Consider the following 21,553-nt stretch of genomic DNA (forward strand, 5'->3'; position numbering starts at 1 on the left):
TACATCAGAACAACGACAGCCTTTCGTAGATATGAGTTTACGGATCCACCTTTTTAACAAATACATGTAATGATCACCATCTTTCGTTTAACATTGCAAAATAATATATAATACAAACAACAGTATAATACAGTTTACAAACTCAAGACTACTTTAGATCATCTATTACGCTTTAACATCACATTTTGTCTAAAACAAAATGCTGACACTAATGTCAGTGCTGTAAAAAAGGCAAGGATGGGAAGGATCGTTGTAGAAATCTGTGCACACATTGCACTTAACCCATGCATTCGGTAAGACCGTTGATCACACACATATTCTCAGTCCATGTGCCATTCACACTGGTTGCAACTTGGTGATCCGCCCACAGCAAAAAGCCCTTGTTCTAACATGGTGCGTGTTTTTGGGACAGCAGGACTGTATTCTTTTGAACTAGTTTCACCATTTGAAATTTGTGTTTTTGGTGAGAACATGTCTTGCTCATCATTTTCACTTGAATTCACCTTCTTTCTACACTTGCTGTAGGCACTCTTTATTCTCCTCAACACACTTAAGATACCAGTTAAGGTGCCATCTGGGAAAGAAGCAGAGACATAATATTGCTTAACACAAAGGCAAGTGAATATTCATTTAAATGGGTGCATTGTATATATTCATACCTCAAATCGACTGTAAACTTTCCTCTCCTTCCTCATGCTTTGGATCCTCTCCAGCAGCTTGTCCCTCTCCTCTTCTGACTTGGACTGCTGCCCTCTGCTAAGTGTCCTGATCCCTCTCTCTTTCTCCCTTTTGGCATTTTTGTCAGCTTCACCTTCTTTCTCATCATCGGTGACAGGCGACTCTTTGGTGGCCTCATTCCTGCTCTGGCTATTTGCAGAAATCTGCTCCAGAAGCAGCTTTGTATCGTCTCTGAGGTTGCTGCTTGCAAGCACGTTGGCTGTTGATGACTGGTAGCGAGACTGGCTGGATTTTGGCTGCTTGGACTGCGGTGATGGAGGAACAACTTCATTTGATGTAGTCTCTGCCAGCTCAGAGCAGTTGTTTTGCCTGACTTGTTCATTCGTTTTTTCGCTTCTGATAGATTCCTGTGTTGTACCGTTCTTGACCTTGTTTGTGGCCTGAACATCCTCAGGTTTTTTCTCACCGGGGTCAGCCTCATTGCTCATTTCACTCTGTTGGTCTATTTTACTATTTTCAGTAGGTTCACATGGCTCTGTGGGGTGGCTTTCAGAAGTCGCAGATTCAGGTGTTGGCTCTGGCTCGGCTGGGATTTTTGAGGTAGGCTCTGGAGTTTCATTTGAGTCTGTTGCAGTCTGCTTGGGAGGAGAGGGTATATCTGAGGAAATGTTGGTTTCTGTTTTTTCAACTTCAGGGGACAAAACTGATCCGACTGACGCAGTTAGAGTGGAAGAAGGTGATACTGTTTCAACAGGATTAGGAGTGACAGATCCTGTCAGGTTAAGTTTGGACGGAGAGGTTGTTTGCGTTAGTGGATCTTGTGGAGATGCATTTGATGTGGACTGGGAAGCATTAGCAATCATGTCTGGATTAACAGGAGAGCATGTTTCTGATGGAGTAGGCCCAGGAGGAGTAATTTGATCTGAAATAGAACTTTCCCCATCAGATACATTCAGTAAGCTTGACTTGGGAGATGAAGGGCTAGGACTAGGTTTGCTATCAGATTTGACATCCTCTGATTTCTTTGGAACAGTCTCTGGAACAGAGTGATTTTCTGATTCAACTTTATCTTTTTCTGAAGGTGCTGGAGCACAACATTCTTCAGAGTTGGTCTCTATTGTGGACTGTAATGGGGACGCGTTCGGTTCTGCACAAGCGGTACACGTGTCAGGAGAAATATCGGAATCCACATGTGCTGAAGGGCTCTCAGATGAGGTCAACTGGGGAACAGACTTTAGACAAGCTTGAGTAGACTCTGATTCTGTAAGTTCTACAGAAGTTTTGTCAACAGAGCTGACAGATTCAAGTGCTTCTGTTTTATCAGAATTTGGAGACAATATGCTGGAGAGGGGCGTTGAGTTGGAGTCTTCTGGGGTAACATCAGAAGATGAAGTCTCTACCGGAGTGGAAAGAGGAGCAGAGCTAGAGGTTGGAGGACTCAGACTTATCTGTGAACCAGGATCTGATAGATGGTGATCAGAGGAAGAGCTTTGAACTTCTGATAGTTGTACAGGCTCAGAGCTTATGGTTCCTAACTGAACTGAATCAGTTATTTTGGTTTTAGAATCCAATGCAGCAGATGCAGAAAATGGTGTTACCTCCACTGAGCTGGGAGAGAGAGAACTGGACTCATTTGAGGTAAGATCACAGCCTGCAATTTTGCTCTCATTTGTACCTTGTATAGGAGAAGGAACATTAGCAGGGGTAGCGTTTGTGGATGCTGGTGAATGACTTAGGCTACTCTCTTGTACAGCAGTTTTTGACAGCTTTGAGTCTTCAAGAGGCTCACTCAGAGGACATCCTGTTTCTGCAGAAACAGGCAAAGATGTTGCTGGTTTGCTGGTTGTCAGTTCTTTCTTCTCTGAATCAGTTGAAACTGCGTATTGTTCCTCTTTACAGCTTTGGGAGGTATTGGAATCATTTTCGACAAGCTGGTCAGATAAAACCTCAGAGGGTGAAGTATTAGCCATCTTTTCTGGGGCTACTTTTGAATCAGGTTCCTCCTTTTTAACCGTGGAATTGTTTTTTAGAACAGTTGGTTTCATCTTGGCCTCATCTTTGCCCTTTTGGGCTTCTGCAGCCTTTTCTGCTTTGCGTTTTGCTGCCAACTCTTTGAAAAACATGAACCTTTTATCAGGATCACTCATATCGACATACGATGGAGTGGTGAGAAAAGATTTGGGTGCTTGTACTGGCTGATCAGTTTTGGATGGCTCAGCTTCTGATGGCTTGGATTGTAGCATTGATGGTGAAGAGTTATCTTGCTTGCCATGAGGCTGTTTTAATGACTCCTGTGCCCCACTGTTTTCTGAAACATTTTTTGAATTTTCTACAGTTGATGGATCTTTATCATCTGCTTTACTGTTCCCATCACCTGGCTTGGATGTTTCTGTGGTTGAGGTATCAAAAGTGTTTGACTTTTTGTAACGGCTCCATTCAAGAGGTTCTCTTGTTGCAGATCTCCTTTGTCCTAAAACCTTTGAAATAAAAGGTAGTTTTGTCTCTTCTGCTTCGTTTTTGTCACTTTCCTCATCCTGTTGGCCTTGAGCAGTTTGCTGCTGATCAAGAGAGCTGAATATGAGAGAGGATCTTAACCTGGAGCTCCTTGGTACTGCAGCATTGTACTTCCTTCGAAACGTTGGTTCTCTTGGTTCTGCTTCTTCTGCCTTTTCCCCTTCAGCTGTGGATGATGACTCTGAAGGTGTTGGGGTTGATTTGGTTTCTGCTGCCACTTCACTAGGTCCATCAGGCTCTGTCTTTGGCTGCTCTCGTACAGTGGTTTTGGTATAACTTGGCATCTGACTTGCCCTGGGTATTGCAGGAACCTTAAATTCTCTAACATTAGGGATTTTAAGAAATGCTGAATCTACGCCTGCTGCCGTCTGCTGTATGGGATTTGAGGGCTCTTCAAAAGGGTCTGGTGCCTCGGGTGGTGCCAATGGGAGGCCTTCATCTCCTGGATTATCATATGCACTGAGGTATGAGCTGATCCTCCAATTTCTTAGCCCTTGTTTCACCGAAGGATCCTTGCGGTCACTGGTAGGCTCCTGGAAAAACTTCTGATCTGTTGAATTTGAGGGGGTGGGAGAGGTTTGACAAGCATATGGCTGGCCTAAACTCAGTCTACTAGGGTGAGATGAACTAAACGGTAAATCTGCTGCAGGTAGTAATTTCTCCGAGCTCTGGTCGAAGTCCACATTTCTGGTAGATGATAAATAGTTAAGCACAGGGTCAAAGTTATCAGATGGTTGTATCTCTTGTGAAATACCAGGCTCGGAGTATTGATCTGCTGATTGATAGCCTTGACTCCAGAACTTTTCATAGGCACTGCAATCTGCTTCTGGTCCTGGCACATGCCCTGGATAGGGCTGCTGCCCCCTGTGCAACTGCCTTCCCTGGTTCTCCGGCTCTGGCATTCCCTGTTGCTGCAGAAACGGGTAAGAGAATCTACCATGACCACCTTCAGCATAACTATGACGTTTGAATGCAGGATTTTCCAGCATGGTCACCCTGTTGGGGCCCTGGTCATAAGGCAGATCCATACGAAGTTGCTGGGAGGGCAATCTACTGTACATGTCTGAAGGGCCATGCAGGGTTTCCTGCCTTTTAAGTGGCATCATTCTCCAGTCCACGTCCATACGTTCATCATAGGAATGTCTCTTCCGTTCCTCTGGATGACTGGTGTCCATTGATAGGAATTTCCTGGGCTCTCTGTACAGTGATGTTCTTTCACTTGGGTATTGTCTGTTTTGAAATTGGCCAAAATCTTCCATTGGAGCGAGCACATTTTCCATTATCAGCGGTTGAGACTGAGCAAACAGAATCCGAAACTCTTCATCGAAGGTCGTTACAAGCTGTCCAAGGAAAAGGTGCGCCATAGAGCGGTGGAGCTTCTCAAAAGACCACATGAAGCTATAAAAAAAAAACACGTGACAATAAGTGGGAATTAACAGAAGCACTTCTATTCATTTTTGTAAGACAAACAGATGTCAATTGAATAAATTCATTAACAATTTTGGGATAAATGTGACTTCACCTGTAGTTTCCACTCAGCACAGCCCTGCAGTCTGTCAACAAGAAGCGATCCATCATCTGACCTTTAAAGGATTTCCCTGAGCGGCAGTGATATGTGATGCCAGACACTGTTCTCACACGTAGAAACTGCAAGACACACCAGATTACCCAAATATGATGAATATTGAGACCAAGTAATACATCCAGTGGTGCTACTGTTTTTAATTGCAATTCAAGCTAGGTGGCAGTATTGCATCAACACTGCCACCTTCAAGACCAGAAGATAGAAAATGGCTGCATTTCAAGTTCCCTTTTACATTTGTATGCAGGTACTGTGATTCTTCTATCTCTGGGAAAATACTTTACAATCTCTGTTCACTGTATAAATCAGGGGCAATACGTGTCAATTCATATGAATATGAAGTAAATGCAGCTAGTTAGTCCAAATGGCTACATTTCATCTAAGCAGGAACAGAAAAATAAATATGACAAAAAAACAACATTACAAAAGAAATCATAGCACAGTGTTAAAGGCATAAACAAGTGCCACAAAGCATACAAACTATATATATACAACATATAAAGGAAAATACAGACAAGATAAAGAAACACCAAGTCAAAACATAGCTAATTCTGATTATACAATATGATGGTGACATTAAATATTGTGTTCACTTACACTCACTGAGTGTGTTCACTCAGTTAATAATAATAGTGTGCAATACATTTCTAAAAGTCAAGTCAGTTGGAGGTACTCGTCAGTCATGTGATGTTTGGAAAGAAAAGGCTGACAAGTTTTTTACCATTTGAATGATAAGCTGACAAGTTTTCTCTTTCTGTTTGTATTATGGAGTCACCTCTACCAACACCTGATAAGTACCTACAGTATTAATTTGGATGGGGCACGACTGGTAAATAATAAACTTAGCTGTATTATATATTAATTTTATAGTCCACAGATCTCAAGAATAGCCCCAAAAAAGCAAAATGTGTCATCACTTTGTGACTTCCTTATTCCTGTCTATAACTCTAGGCTGCAAGCCATTCATTCCAGCCAATAAAACTTTGAAAACAGGCGACAAATACAGATTTAGATTTTCAAAAAAGCCTAATACTTTCCCAAAACATTTGGGCACTGTACAATTTGCAAATGTTATTCAAACTAAAGTGTGTAGGGGCACAGATGGACAAACTATACAAGGCTTTAGATGCACACAACACTTGTAAGTTGGATTAGTCCATTGCTGTTTGTTATGTCTACATTGGATTTGTTGATAATAAAAAATATATATAGAATATCACACGACTTTTCCATAAATATTTATTAATTAATTTTTGTTTTTTTGTTTTCAGCTACTGGTCAAATGCTTGTAAAAGTGTAATGAATATAAAAGTGGTTGTTTCAATCTAACTGCATTCATTACTATATTATCCTATTTTTAATCTAAGAGGAAGTTGATTAAAATGTAGTTATATTATAACTTGTTTTGAACTTGGTTCAGGTTCAGATATATATATATATATCAAAAATAATTGGAGCCTGTGTGCTACGGTGGACAGGCTGTGTTGACTGGGAGTATTTGAAGGAAAGAATGAATGCATTTACACTGCAACATATACGCAGCCTGTTCTTATGTTTATTAAACTGAATATTACAATACAGTTAAACTTATGAGCAATATAGAAAATGTAGAACTGTCTGAAAGGACTCACTTGAATGGTCTGTAGATTGACCCTGCAGTTGGACACCATGCTGACAAAGTGGTCTGCGTTCTGCTCGTCTAAAAGGATGTAGACGGCAACTTTCCTCATGGCAGCATTGAGAATATCCGCAAATATGTCAACATCGGTAAACATGTCCATCACGACAGCAATGACCTGAGAAGATAAAAGCCGCAAACAAGACCAGTGTGAAAACAAAACTGTCCGGACGCAATTGAAAATTCAAACTCAACTTTGGCAAATGTCTCTTTGTCAAGAAAGTGAAAGGCCCACCTGCTGAGCATTCTTGATGAGTCGTCGGGCCTGTTCCTTGATACTTGGCATGTCAGGCTCAGGGGGGTTGACCAGAGTGGTGACCTCTGTGGGCCCAATGAAGTGATGGAGCTGAGGCCAGCCGAGGTCCAAACCTGGGACATCCAGGTCAGAGTGAATGGGCCAGTAAGTGTCCGAGGAGCCATCTCCCCCGCTCTCCAGAATATGTTGTTCAGGGTGGTGGCTCTGTTGAGGCACCTGAACAGAGCTCTGAATGTACTGAATCTCAGGTGTGGACAGGAAATCCACCACATCAGCCTTTTGGAGGAACTTATAGTACCCTTCCAAATCCTCCTCGACCAGAGCGTCAACCGCTAAGCGGTACTCTTCCCGATAGTGAGGAGGGAGGTAGTTGGGGTCCAGGGGGTTGTCCCCAGCAGAGGAGCACTGAGAGCGTCGCGCCATGCCGTAATCTTGGGAGGGCCAGGGCAAAAGAAGACACACAATAAATGTATTGTTTGTATGAATAATTCTCATGCCACACACCTCTTTCATCTAGATAGTCATGAAATGATTCATCAAAAATCGATCTGCAACAACCTTGGTTATCAGTAAAGTGTTAAAAATTGTTTTTAATGCAGAAACGCCAAAATGTTATTTGTCTTTGTGTGTGAATATTTGCTGTTTGTCTTGTATGATAGTGAAGTCAATATCTTTAGGGTTTGGAGACTGTCTGACAAAACATGACACTTTGAGGACATCAACTTCGACTATAAACCAAACAAGAGGGCCTTCTCCAGCCTCCTGCTGGTCGGAGCTCGGGCCCCAATAACTGATCGATCATTGTGGCCCGAAAGTCTATATCAGTGTTTACTGCCTTTCAGGGGAATTTCATTGTGACACATCATGACTGATCACAATCAATGATTCCAAATTAATAACACCAAAACTGTAGACATGACAGCGCTCATTTCATGTGGTGGGTTTGCAACGCTTTTGCCAAATTGAACACAATTGCATGAACATTATAACAATGAAACCAGCTATGAGTCCCTGCAAACTTCAAGTCAACAGTTCCAACTCATCCAGGTCAGAAAGACACGGAGCAATTATCTCACAGCTCCAACTTGGAGGAGCTGACAAGGAAGGAAGGAAGATGGAATCTGACCACAGGACAGATGATTGTGGGTGCGGCTCCTCCCTCTGACCCAAAAAAAAAGAAAAAAAAAAGTCTGCATTTGCGAGTTCATGTAAAGCCACAATTTATGAGAAGCGCCAGAAGGAACAACAACAATAAGAACAAGAACAACAAGAACAACAACACGGTCCAAACCAAACAGCGCTGGAGCCCTTCCCGGAACAAACAGGAACACCGGCTCAAGAGAATAAAATGACTGGACTGGAAAGTTTCTGGCGTCTGAAAAGCAGAAGTGCGCCTTTGGACGCGCAGCTCCTGCGAGACGTGTCCGAGGATCGGGACGGAGCGGGTGTGTCCGAGGGCTCCACACGTCCACACGTCGCAGTCACATTCATGTTCATATCAACGCGTTCGCTCACCTCACCGATGTCCACACGTCAAGCCTCCCGTCGGCCGAACGTCCGCCTCGTCGGCTCCACCATGTTTCCCTCCTCCGTCGCGTCGTGCCTCTCGTCCACCGGCGGCGCGTCGAAGCTCCGTTTTGGAGTTACGCCGCCTTCTCCCCCGTCACCCAGCCGAACCAGTTTACAGTCATGCTCGAGGCATGTTGGCGAGAATGTTAGAGAAGAGGCTCCCTCTCTCCCTCCTCCCTCCTCCTCTCTCTGTCGTCGACCTGACTCCTCCCCGCCTTGTGCCGCGTCCGTGTCCATGCGCGTCCTGGCGCAGTTGAACTCTGCACATCTGTTATCTGACTGTTGCGCGTCAACCTCTGCTGCCGTCGAGCCGCACACTGGACAACGACCAGATTTTTATAATTGGATTCCAATATCATATGACGTCTGTGTTCTGCGGGCCCCCATAAAACGCACCACTTGTTTGTCCTTAGTGCCATAGTTCACATATCACTCTCCTGCAGGAGTGTCTGAAGTGGTTGCAAGGCCCCCAAAAAAATCCCATGATGCCAAACCACACCATTTCCAATCTGCAAACAACTCCTGTGTTATCAACGCTACAAATGATTGCACGCTGTGAAAACTCGAAATGATATTCAAGTTGTAACATGCGACTCCCACCCACCACCACAGGCACATCGTACACTCGCTTAAGACATTTTAATCTTCAGCAGAACCCGTGAAACATTTGAGCAGGAAGCATAGTTGCCCGGGGCCTGAATGCAACTTTTCCGACCACAGTGTTGTTCTCAGACTTTTGTACATGGCCGATCAGAAGATTTAAGGACGTACTCATGAAAACGCTGCCGTGGATTAACGTAATCAGCCGTTTTCCACCTCTCAGCTCGGGGGGCCCCAGGCTACTGCCTGCTTTGCCTATCCACTGCAGCAACGCCCCTGCATTGAATGCTCAAAGTTAACTGTGTGGCAATAACTTTGTAGTCGGATTCTATTAGGTGTTTTGAAAAAGGCTGACACTCAGGCATTTAGAAACCAATACCCTAATCGTGATAAAATAGAATCCTTACAATACAAATGTCAGTTCACAACAATGTCAAATCAAAAGACGGCTCTCATGACAGATGCCCTGCCATCTCTTGGTGAAGGTGCTGCCTCATAACACAAACAAAACGGCGGCGCATCACAGGGCGACCGGGACAAAGCCCGAGGGAAAGGTTTCCTAATATGATGACGGCTTTCGTTCTTTATTTCTTTACATGGTTCATTGACAATTTTTTTACAGCATTTACAGTAATTGCCACCGACTGAGGGGACATCACCGATTACGGATAATTTGTGGTTAATTGAGGGTGCGAATTTAAAAACCTGGCTTTGAAGTCGGAGGGAGGCCATGTGGGATTCCAAGATAGGACCTCGCAGCTCATGTTTTGATAAACCCTTAAAGGAGAGAGATGGAGAGACTAAAATACAGAGGGTTTTTTCCTTTAAGGGTTGTTCCAGACTCAGACCTAAAATAGCCTGATCACGATGGAATCTGATGTAAACCAGAGGAAGTGATGCAGCATAGCTGCTCAAATGACTCGGAGACAATCCCTTATTGTTCCCTTCAGGCACCACCCAAGGCACACAGAGGAGCAGTTGCAACAGAAACATCAAAATGAATGTTTACACAGATCATAGATAGTTGCTACACAACATACCACAGGGCAGCATTCGACGCTGCTCTCTTTTAGCCCCTGTAGCTCGCAGCACAAACATATTTGGTTTCTTGGTTTTTGGTTGTGTGACTCGCAGCTTTGATTATGAAACATGAACACGGCCAAACTGTGAGTCAGAGCTGGAGCCCTCCCCCTTCACAAAACCTCTCCAGGAGCATATTTATCAAACACACACAGAAAGTGATATGATTTATGCGATAAAACAATGTGAGAATGAACTGTTATTGTTGAACGGCAACAAAGACAAAGTAAATGGTGGAAAACAGTTGATAACTTGGTCTACACAGAGGCCTTGTAGAATAAGTCTGGTTTACTCTACCAGTCTAGTATTATGAGATAAAACTCATGCCTGTTAGATACACTTTGATACACGTGCGGTCAGATTCATCACATTTGACTGTTTACAGTATACTTTTATCAAAGTGAGGGCTGGTCCACATTGTGTCATATGTACTGTAATGAAGGACAAGTTGCCTTATCAGCATCTTCATCTGTGGGTGTGAGCAACTTGAGAGGCTTGCGCTTCAATGACTATCCAGCGTGCCATGTGTCAGACCGCCACCACCTCCCGTGTATCAGCTGGAAAAGAGGTTAATAAAATATGAAATACTCTGTTTGATTGAAGCTGGTTTCCTGACTGTGATGTTGAAACCTTTGGCTTATAGGAGCAGCAAAGTGGAGGGGAATATTCAAATTCAAATATTTCAACACAGAACAGGAAACAAAAGGATAAGGATATGACTTCAAGGAATAGCTGACCACAAAATTCTTTCTTGATGAATATAAAAGTATGATTTCAGTCATAGGGTGAGGCTGGACAGGTATTGGCAGGTATGTATTTCATGGGGGCAATCGCTTGTCTAAACAGGTAGCAAAAAAGATTACTTTTAGTCATGATAGCTTTATGAATCGAGGGAGAGCGATGTCGTTCGGCTTGTCCACAATTTTGGTCCAGATGGACAATTAACTTGACAATTACTGTATAGATGACCATGGGAATTTGTATTAAGACATAAGTATTTATTGTCCCAGGCTGATAAGTCATTTTATTGACTTTGATGATGTCCTGACTTTTCCTCTAGTCCCTCCATGAGGTTAACAACGGTTTTGAGTGACATATCTCCTCAACTATCAGTTGGTCTGCTGTTTAAGTTTACAGATATTTAACTCCCCCTAGAATTGTAGGCTCAACATTGTATTTATGTGGTAACTTTGCTGATCCCTTAACTAATGTAATCAGCCCCTGCCTTACTGTGTGTTAGTGCTGACAATAAGAACCTGCTACGCTAAGATGGCAGACAAGGTGAACACCTTTTTATCTTTGTGAGTATGCTGAAATTAGCCTTTTAACCACTTGCACGGCTGTAGATCAATAGTTTGAATCTTTGGTCAGTACAACTACAAACTGCTGCTGAAGTACTTAAATTCTCCAGTGACAAAACCTTTTTTTTCATTTACTTCGGAGAGCATGTGTTCATCTTTTGTTTGTAGCATGGGGCTTTTTTTTTGACGCCGATAAGCTGAGAGCAGGAGGAGGAAGCAGATGAGAAATGGAGGAAAAGGACGAGCAGCTGCAAAATCATTTGTCAAAGAGGCAGAGAGGAAGTCTTAGCAGTTCTCAGGGAGGTGAGATCGGGCTGTCCTACAGAGATGATGAAGGTGGAATAAAGAGGATGACTTAGCAGCACAGTTATAAATGAGCGTGTCCCTACACTTGGACTAGACTGATGACAGGCCTTGACACATAGCTCATAAACTCATAATCTGCCCGTGATTCAGCTGAGATTACTAAATGGATATAGTTCAAATACAAAGGGAGAACACCCGCGATTTGATTTTACTTTTCATCTGACACAATTTTCCGTTTAAGCATGTGTGAGCGACCGCACTCATGATTAGAGGAAAGACAGGCTCGTCTATATTTGTCACGTAGAGAGGCCATGGCAAATTCCACAGATGATTGTATACCTACAACGTTTTGTGTCTCTAAGAGATGCGGTACACGTTTCAGCCCCGCTGTCGCCAGGCACGATGTCACGGAGCAGCCAGGGGCTGTTCAGCCGGAGATCATTACCTCACTGGTGGAGAAACGAGTCGATATTAACACATGGGCGAGACAAACCCACAGCAGTAGCAAACAACAGGCTCTTGTCAGGGTGAAATGTATAGACACACAGCGCAGCATGATGGTGAGGAATGGTCCCAGGTTGTTGGAGGCAATGTTTGGGTGGTGCACACTTTGCTGCAGACCTCAGTTCACACAATGGGTGTAATACTCGGCAGCAGGTGTACATTTGAATCTGATTTGACTGTCATTTTGTTTGTCGTCAGTGTTTGTATATTTAGAAGTGAATTTCCATTGTGTGTCTGTGGATTACTACAATAGTTTTGTACCAGGACTTATTTTTCCTCTCCCTCTGAATGCACTTTAATCATATTTTGGCTTTCTGTTGTAAGGGCCTGCGTGTACAGTATATGTGCATGCTTGTGCGCACCTGCAAGTGCGCGCGCAAATGCGTTTGCTCGCATGCTTGTGTGTGCCTGTCATGGCAGGTGACAGGTAGCAGGTGGCAGGTAGCGACAGGAGAGGCCTTTCTTTGAAATAGTTGTGATCTGAGTTTCAGTGACTCCACTTGAGAAAGGGACAATAGAAGAGCAGCATGCGAGGGAAAAAGCAGAATGATGCCTAGAGAGGTATACAACCAGTTCTGACCCGGACTCTGGCTAGTTGAGGCATATAACATTAAGCAATGTGTCCACTTTTATTGTTTCAAAGGGTCAATTTACACAGACTAGAAGGAGAATACCTGTCTCCACATAGACCATTGCTACCCGACAAGATGAAAAACAGGGAACGACAACCGTGATTTACATTTTGCAATACTGTCTTGCTTACGTCAACTTTTTTTTTTTTGGACCTGTCTGACTAGTTTCCAGCTCTATTGTATTGTATCCTGTTGTATATCCTGCAGCTGCTGAACTAACTGGAACGTCCTGCATTGAGTCAGGGACACACGTTCCAGGACAGACATCATATCCCCCCAATACATCTTGGATGTAAAGACAATGGTGTTCGTTTTCCCTCGGCCTAAAGGTACCACTGGAGCAACTAAGACAGGATCCATTGTGCCAGAGTGAGAGTGAGCAAACATCTACAGTCAATGATAACACAATTGATATGACAGAAGTATTTCCACTGATTTCACTGCAGTCTTTCTAGTTTAACCCCAAAGGGAGCACACGCACACAAGTGCCTGTGACATGTTTGTCAGTGCCAAGCTGACTTCCTTTCATACTTCCAGTGACCCTTCAGGTTGGTCTGTTTACTTTTATGTTCTGCGTTGGCAAACGTTCAAAGAGCAGCTCTACAAAGATGCTGAGCCACTGAACTGTGCCAATTCTCCGGGCAGCCAGGGGGAGGGATTATATGTTATATAGATTAGGTAAATATAAGCAAAAACTTGAGTTATCTATCTGAGATTCTCTAGGTCAAATGCTCCGCTGGAATGTGGCTGAATTTACAAGAACGAGAGGGGCAACAGGTCAGAGGTATAAACTTACTGCATGAGAAGATGAGTTTATTCTGCTTCTCACCTTGAGCTTCGAACACAGACATCAACACAGGCTTTCTGAAGTTCAAATAACTTTGTGTCACTTGTCTGCAGCATGTACTCCTTATTTGGTTGTAAAGAGCCTTGTCTTGTGGAGTCTTCTAACCAGGCTCCTACACAACAGAGACACTAACTACAAATATGGGGGATGAAAATCTCACAGTAGCTTTCTAAGGGGCAATCAGATTAGACGGATCAACTTTTCGTCCCTACAAATCCGGCCATATCTGCTCTGTACAAACGATGACGGTTGGGTCAAATAGAAATAAAATCGCTGTTGTCTTCTCAAAACAAAACAGTGTAGATGTTCTTTTGTTTGATTCTAGATCAAACACCAGCATTGGATTGAAAATGTAGGCTTGCGTTTTAAATATAGACGGGTAGATCATATTTATTTTTCACCTGCTGTCATCAGTTTAATCGTTTTTCCCGTGCAGGTATTTGAGGATAGTATGTTTCCCTTACAAGTACAATTTAGGAGGAATAAGGTTCAGGATGGACTACATTGAGACGCTCTGCCAGGTCATGAAATCCAAACAGCGCCTCTCCCCGGAGAGCCTAATCATAACATTTTATTCTGTTGAGGTCACCCTGCCTGAGGCCATAGTTTAGCAACCTAGCAACATAATGTTGGCACTAACTGTAACAGTCAGAGAGGATAAGTTTAGTGTAGATTTAGTTTTAGCGTAATAGAATATCTCTGAGGACAGTTTTTTTTGTTTTATGGTTTTTGGATTTTGGACACCAAAAACAATGGCTCTGTGAGCAATGCAGACACAGATACAGTCTGAGCAATTATGTGCACAGTTGAAGATTACAGTGAATCAAGGGAATAACAAGGGAATGTGCAGAGGAAGGCAAGACTGTAAAAAGCAATACTGTGTTGACACTTTATTAATGATTTACTATTAATTTACTGCTGATATTTTTAACACACTTTTAAAAATAGTTGTACATGTTTAAACATGGGCTTTAATAATCCTGTTACCTGGAATATAAACTAGATATAATTCAGTGAAGATCTTGTCATCATGGGTTAATCACTCTGGTTTGAGTGCGAAGTAAATTTACATACAAATGATTTTGTTGGAATGTTGCGTCTATAGATCAATGGAGCTGGAATTTGGACTTTTCATTGAGTTAATGTCATACAATAAATTCTTCAATAGCTCCCTGATGATAGAGACAGTAAAACATAGATAACATACAAACAAAGATGGAGTATTTTTTCCACCTATTGCTTAACCTTTGAAAATTCAGTATATACTTTATTATGCAACAAGGCATAGTTGTTAGGATAAGTACTATCAATTGACTCTGTCATCTGACCTGTTTGCAGACCAAGTAAAATACACTTTCCCAAATGGGGCAATTCACTTTATTGTATTATTTTGTATTAATAGCAAGCCAGTTTAAAATGGTACATTCCACTAGGAACAAGCCAGAGAGTAGACAGTATAAGTACTATGTACATCAAAAGCGGGAAAATGCAGCAATAACATAACAGAATTGAGTAATATGAACATATCACCAGGTTTATTATTCTACTAAATGTGTAGTATAATGTGGAAAGAGTTCATCGTCAATTACTCGTTATTTGGCGCTCTAGTGTTTATCGAAGGCACAGTGCCCCAAAATATATACCACAGAAGAAGACTTCCAGCGAATGACGTCCTGCTCGTCTTACGGAAGGACGCAGGCCACGCCCCTTCAATTTCTACCCGCGCGCAGTGTCATCAAAGATTGTCTATGTTTGACAAGATGAATCACTGTTTGTGAGAAAAGGGTAGCTGAAACAAAAATAATTTTATCCATATCCGCACTTTACATAAAATGATGTCGCACGTGTGATTTTAGCTTTTTTTTCGTGGGTAAATGAAAATAAATTATTTTGTTGACCGAAAAGTTAAAGAATGACAGAATGTCTTTCGCCTTGCGCTGACATTTCGAGAGAGAGTGAGACCTCTGTATTTCTTTTCCATCTATGGTCCCACGCACGCTCTGTGTGTAGCATACGGATGTGATGCTACTGTTTGATAGCCAAACTATAAATGTTTGTATTGGTTTGCATGTGTACTCACAGTCGTTACTGGCCGTGCAACTGCGCTGAAAGTCGGCGAGCGGCTCTGTCAACATGTCGGGAGTCATCCGGAGGCTCGACGAGACGGTTGTTAACCGGATCGCTGCAGGAGAAGTTATCCAGCGTCCCGCCAACGCCGTTAAAGAACTGATTGAAAACTGGTAATTGACCGAACTCATGTCAGATATTCGACTGTTGCCAGCGGTTGGAACCAATAAGAGTGATAATACATGTCAGAAGCCACCTTTGTTTACAACACGTGGTTTGTGGCACAGCTGCATAACAACACCTGAAACACGATAACATATTTAGAGCCGCAACAGTTAATCGATTAATCGATTACTAAATTAATCGCGAGGAATAAGGTCAAAATTCTCTGATTTCAGTTTCTTAAATGTGATTATGTTCTGGTTTCTTTGCTCCTCTGTGACGGTGTAACTGAATAGTTTTGGTGTGTTGACAAATAAAAACATCGTCTTGTGGTTTTGGGGAAACACGATCAAAATGTTTACCATTTTATGACCAAACAACTAATCGATTATGAAAATAATCGTTAGTTGCAGCCCTAAACAAATTAATTCATTATTATAACTTGGCCGCATAATAACAACAGGTTGCGCTTCATACTGTGACAGTTTAGATGCCAAGTCCACCAGCATCCAGGTGACAGTGAAGGACGGCGGCCTGAAGCTCCTCCAGATCCAGGACAACGGCACTGGCATCAGGGTGAGTGACAGGGGCGTGCACCTGCAGTCCGCGGTCCACGTGAAGGGGGCCTCTTGTCAGGGTGTCTGCAAAAGTGATCATGAGGCATAACTGAAAACATCCTGCAGACAAATGTTTTGTGATCTTATTAAACACGTGGGTCTGGTCTTCTCTTCCATCAGCCCAGTTTTATTTCTATGGGTATTGTAACCTTGTTTAGATAAGTGCCATAGAAACAAAGTTTTGTTATACTAATATTACTATTTTGGGTATGTGTTGTTCAGTGTGAATCTGAGCTTTCTTTCACTGATGCAGAGAGAAGACATGGAAATCGTTTGTGAGCGTTTCACCACCAGCAAACTCCAGACGTTTGACGACCTCTCGGCCATCGCGACCTATGGATTTAGAGGAGAGGTGAGCAGCATTGCTCTAGTTTTGAGCTCTGTTGCAGTTTTAGCCTTTGGGGTATTAAATGCTGACATACACATTTTTTTTTGGGCTGTGTTCTTGTTTGCAGGCCCTTGCAAGTATAAGCCATGTTGCCCATGTGACCATCACGACCAAGACAGCTGATGCCAAATGTGCTTACAGGTATAACATTTGGGATCACGAATCACTCCTCTGCTTTTTTGCCTCCTCATTAAGATGACACATACATGATAATAGCTATTAAGTTAACAGCGTGGTGGTGCTCTTGTAATCTCTTATTCTGTTATCACGCAGAGGCAGCTACAGTGATGGCAAAGTTAAAGGTCCTCTTAAACCATGTGCGGGCAACCAGGGAACACAGATTCTTGTGAGTTCATTTAACACGTCGCATCTTACACACTGATATTCCAGGATTCTCTTAGACCTCGAACAGTTCTCTGCTCTCCCTGTCCCTGTAGGTGGAGGACCTCTTCTACAACGTGTCCACCAGGAGAAAAGCTTTAAAGAACCCAAGTGATGAGCACTCCAGGATTGTAGAAGTGATCAGCAGGTCTGGGCTTTATTACTCGTCTCTCATAATTCCTGCTTTTGTGATGAATATCTTTGCATTTGTGTATCTTCTCGTCTGTATTAAATGTCGTCATGTTGTTTTTGAAGGTACGCCATACACAATTCAGGAAAAAGCTTTTGTGTCAAAAAGGTGAGGATGTCCTTTTTTCTGGATTAATACACAAAACTATTGTAGTGTTTTTTAATTAAAAAAGGTTAACATGATTTTCTCTGCAATACCAGCAGATGAAAACGTATCACTACATTTCTATGAAAGCTTCTCTTAGTCCCCTTATCTCCCTGGTAATATTTTTTTTTTCCGCTTAAAGGTCAATTTGATCAATTGTCAGATTTTTATAGTTTTTCTATTTCTTTTTCCAGCATGGAGAGACTGTGGCAGATGTGAGGACTCTACCCAACGCTTCTGTGGTGGATAACATTCGAGTAGTGTTTGGAAATGCAGTTAGCAGGTATTAACCGACCAACCAAGAAAGACAAAAATTAATCTGACTTGATGCTCTCTGCAGTTGTGATCCTTCCTCGTCTTAAACACTCTGCCATGTTCTCAGGGAGCTCATTGAAGTTGCCTGTGAGGATCAGAAACTCGCTTACAAGATGAAAGGCTACATCTCAAACGCAAACTACTCTGTCAAGAAATGCATCCTGATCCTCTTCATCAATCGTACGTATCAGGGAATAGTTAGTGGAAATGTAGCTCACCACCGGTGAACATTATTCAATCTTATAAGCGCTTTGTTAAATGGACATTGTGAATCTGTGATGTCTCAGATCGTCTGGTAGAGTCCAGTGCTTTGAAGAAAGCGATCGAGGCCACTTACACCGCATACCTTCCCAAGAACACGCATCCTTTTCTTTACCTCAGGTAACGAAACGTTTGTTTGTTTTCTATTGTGGATTGCATTGTTTGTTAAAATTCATTTTCCATTCACCGTTGCTTTCCGATCACTGCAGCTTAGAGATCGCCCCGCAGAACGTAGACGTGAACGTTCACCCCACCAAACATGAGGTGCATTTCCTGCATGAAGACAGCGTCATCGAGAGCGTTCAGAAGCACGTTGAGAGCAAACTCCTTGGCACCAACTCCTCACGCACGTATTTCACTCAAGTAGGGCATGACTCCATCACTATCTGTGAATATGCTGGTTCTTTCACAACAGTAAAGAATGTCGTCCATCAGTTGTTCAGTGATACCATTTGTGGGTCTCTATTGTTTTCACATCTGAAAACTTGAAGTGTCAGTGTATTATGACACAGACACTGTGTTTGCGCAGACGTTGCTGCCAGGGCTGTCAGTCTCAGGCGGCACGGAGGTGAAGTCCTCCAGCGCCACAGCAGATTCCACCGAGCGAGTGTACGCGCATCAGATGGTGAGGACCGACTGTCGCGCTCAGAAGCTGGACGCCTTCCTCCGGCCGAAAGAGAAGCCGTCGGCTGACCCCGAACCGGCCGGTCCCAGCGGCAGAGAGGCGGCGAACAAAACCGCCCGCCCTGACGACGTGGAGATGGACGAGGCCGATGACGTAGATCTGCTGCAGGCCTTGGATCAGCAGGAGGCGGAGGAAGAAAGCAGCGTCGGTGCTAATGATGTTCAAAGGTGAATGACTCCTTTTCAAAACCAAATCATGCCAGAGCTGCAGTAGTTTGGTTTGGTGTGGTCGGTATTCAGCCGAGGATTAAGCACTAAAGTCATCATGAGTAATCCAGATGTGATTTTCTTTTTTTGCAAGCCAAATAAGGACAGGTCATGGTTGATTGCTCATGTGGGGTGAGGATCAAAGTGAGGAAGCAGGAAGAAGAATACTTAAGTAAACATATCATCCCTCATGAATGACATAACCCCCCTTGTCTAGCTCCTTCTATCATAATCATCATCATTATTATTATTATTATATATTATTTGGAAAAGTGTTAGTTACACTAATGAGCCCAGAAGAATGAACAACCTCCAAAGCTCAGTGGAGCTTTTTTTTAGCCTCTTTTAGCCCATTTCAAACATTTACTCTGGTTCGGTTTCACTGCTCTTCATTTTTCTAGTTTTTCGCCAAAAGTGTTTTTTAAATAAATCCAGACTGCACCACATGTCCAGCACCGAAAAGCGGAGAGATGAAGTCAGGGACCAGCAGGTGAAGAGCAGTCAAACATCCGGTCATCAGTAGTTTGTAGATACTTTAAAAAAAGAGGGTACATTTTGGAGCTGCATTTCTTCCGGCAAGAAAAACCACTCTGAATGAATGCTGACATTGCTTTTGTGTCTACTGGATGTTGCAATTCTTTGCTAAACTAGACATTACAACATCATGGAAGACTCCCTCTGCCCCCATGTGGCCTAGAAAGTAAAATGCAGTCTTATCTCATCCAATTATTATGGCAAGATAAAAAAAAATCTCCATTACTCCTTGAGTGTGTGATGACTTGTGTATACATCCCCACAGCCCATTGAGTCTTGAAGTGTGTCAAGTGTCTGTAAACATGCAGGGAGTGTGACATGTTTGTTTGATTGTGTGTGGATTATTGTAAACTAGAAAGCGTCCAAGGAAGGAGCAGCAGCAGCAGCAGGAGGAGGAGGAGGAAGAAGAGGACCTGACGGCTGCAGCCACGCCGAAGAGACGAGTCATAAAACTGAACAGCATCAAGGAGCTGAGAGCTGAGATCACTGAGAACACACACAAAGGTAAAGAAAGCATGTTCTGTGTTCCCCGTGAACACATGGGTCATACCTCCTGTTGTCGTTCTCCTCTCCTGTGTGTGTGTGTGTGTGTGTGTGTGTGTGTGTGTGTGTGTGTGTGTGTGTGTGTGTGTGTGTGTGTGTGTGTGTGTGTGTGTGTGTGTGTGTGTGTGTGTGTGTGTGTGTGTGTGTGTGTGTGTGTGTGTGTGTGTGTGTGCGTGCGTGCGTGCGTGCGTGCGTGCGCATGTTTTCTCCAGGTCTTCAAGAAATGCTGCAGAGCCACTCGTTTGTGGGCTGCGTCAATCCCCAGTGGACTCTCATCCAACATCACACCAAACTGTACCTGCTGAACACCACCAAACTCAGGTCCGAGTCCGAAGACTCGCGGGTCATTTCCAGTGTTTCAACCTGCTGCTTTATGTCTCATCTCATTCTTTTTTTGTTTACAGTCAGGAGCTTTTCTACCAAATACTGACCTACGACTTTGGGAACTTTGGCGTGCTCAGACTATCTGTAAGTAAAGTCAATATTGTGAATGATAAGGATGTACTGCACAGACAGTGGAGGATTTGAACTCACCGATTATGTTGCACTCAGACCCCGGCTCCGCTCTATGACCTGGCCATGTTGGCTCTGGACTGTGACGAGAGTGGCTGGACAGAAGATGACGGACCGAAAGAAGGCCTGGCTCAGTTCATCGTGGACTTCCTGAAGAAGAAAGCCGAGATGCTGGAGGACTACTTCTCCGTGGAGATAGACCAGGTCAGGTTCCCAGTTAATTGCCATTGGGGTTTTTTTCTGTTTTTTCACAACTGGCCATATTGGAAAAAGTGAGCTTCATGCGTTGTAGGAAGGAAATCTAAGAGGACTGCCACTGCTGCTGGACAAGTACGCTCCCATCATGGAAGGTCTCCCCATGTTCATCCTGCGCCTGGCCACTGAGGTGAACTCCTCGTTAGTCTCTCCTCATTCATGACAACATTCTGTAAATACCAACTGTATCTGAAGGCTTTTTGGGGCTCGGTGGTGTCGTGCAGGTGAACTGGGACAACGAGAAGGAGTGCTTCAGAGACCTAAGTAAGGAGTGCAGCATGTTCTACTCCATCAGGAAGCAGTACATCCTGGAGGCCGAACCGGGGGAGGAGCAGGTATCTCGCCGGACGCCTTTGAACCCTTTCTAACTCTTCACATGATACAATTAATGACAAGGAGACAAATGTGTCATGTTTGTTTCAGGATGGCGAGGCCAACTCGTGGCGTTGGAAAACGGAGCACATCATCTTCAAAGCTTTCCGAACCCTCTTCAGTCCTCCCAAGAACTTCAGCGAGGACGGCACGGTGCTGCAGATTGCAAACTTACCCGATCTCTATAAAGTGTTCGAGAGGTGCTGAATATGATCAAATCTGACAACCTTCAGGCTTCTATTTTTATACTTGTTGTAAATAAATCCCCTCTGTGAAACCAAACTGGTGATTTTTGTCTTTAAGAGAAAAACCAAATGCCGTGCGGTATATACGGCTCTGCTCTGTCACAGGAAATCCTTGCCCTGAATAGCCT

The 21,553-nt window shown here is 43.4% G+C and overlaps 2 protein-coding genes across 3 annotated transcripts; one reads left to right on the plus strand and one right to left on the minus strand.

Annotated features, from left to right (window-relative positions):
* Positions 1-457: 457 nt before the first annotated feature.
* On the minus strand, positions 458-8,463 carry fam83ha (family with sequence similarity 83 member Ha). Of its 2 annotated transcripts, none has more exons than XM_035605728.2 (6): positions 8,229-8,463; positions 6,688-7,139; positions 6,406-6,570; positions 4,715-4,839; positions 660-4,590; positions 458-574 (listed from the first exon to the last, which is right to left on the minus strand). In XM_035605728.2, exons 2-6 carry the CDS (start codon positions 7,129-7,131, stop codon positions 563-565), a joined length of 4,677 nt encoding a protein of 1,558 aa, XP_035461621.2. In that variant the 5' UTR covers positions 7,132-7,139; positions 8,229-8,463; the 3' UTR covers positions 458-562. The 2 variants fall into 2 exon arrangements, with proteins under 2 accessions (XP_035461621.2, XP_035461620.2); XM_035605727.2 differs by having other exon boundaries at positions 8,224-8,462.
* Positions 8,464-15,523: 7,060 nt separating this feature from the next.
* On the plus strand, positions 15,524-21,462 carry mlh1 (mutL homolog 1, colon cancer, nonpolyposis type 2 (E. coli)). Its single transcript, XM_035605841.2, has 19 exons — positions 15,524-15,787; positions 16,262-16,352; positions 16,647-16,745; positions 16,849-16,922; positions 17,055-17,127; positions 17,219-17,310; positions 17,418-17,460; positions 17,691-17,779; positions 17,879-17,991; positions 18,099-18,192; positions 18,282-18,435; positions 18,602-18,924; positions 19,853-20,001; positions 20,253-20,361; positions 20,445-20,508; positions 20,593-20,757; positions 20,846-20,938; positions 21,033-21,143; positions 21,232-21,462. The coding sequence occupies exons 1-19, from the start codon at positions 15,681-15,683 to the stop codon at positions 21,385-21,387; spliced, it is 2,199 nt and encodes a 732-aa protein (XP_035461734.2). The 5' UTR covers positions 15,524-15,680; the 3' UTR covers positions 21,388-21,462.
* Positions 21,463-21,553: the final 91 nt, after the last annotated feature.

Source organism: Scophthalmus maximus, chromosome 10 (genome assembly GCF_022379125.1).
Source record: "Scophthalmus maximus strain ysfricsl-2021 chromosome 10, ASM2237912v1, whole genome shotgun sequence".
In the NCBI taxonomy this organism is placed as follows: Eukaryota; Metazoa; Chordata; class Actinopteri; order Pleuronectiformes; family Scophthalmidae; genus Scophthalmus; species Scophthalmus maximus.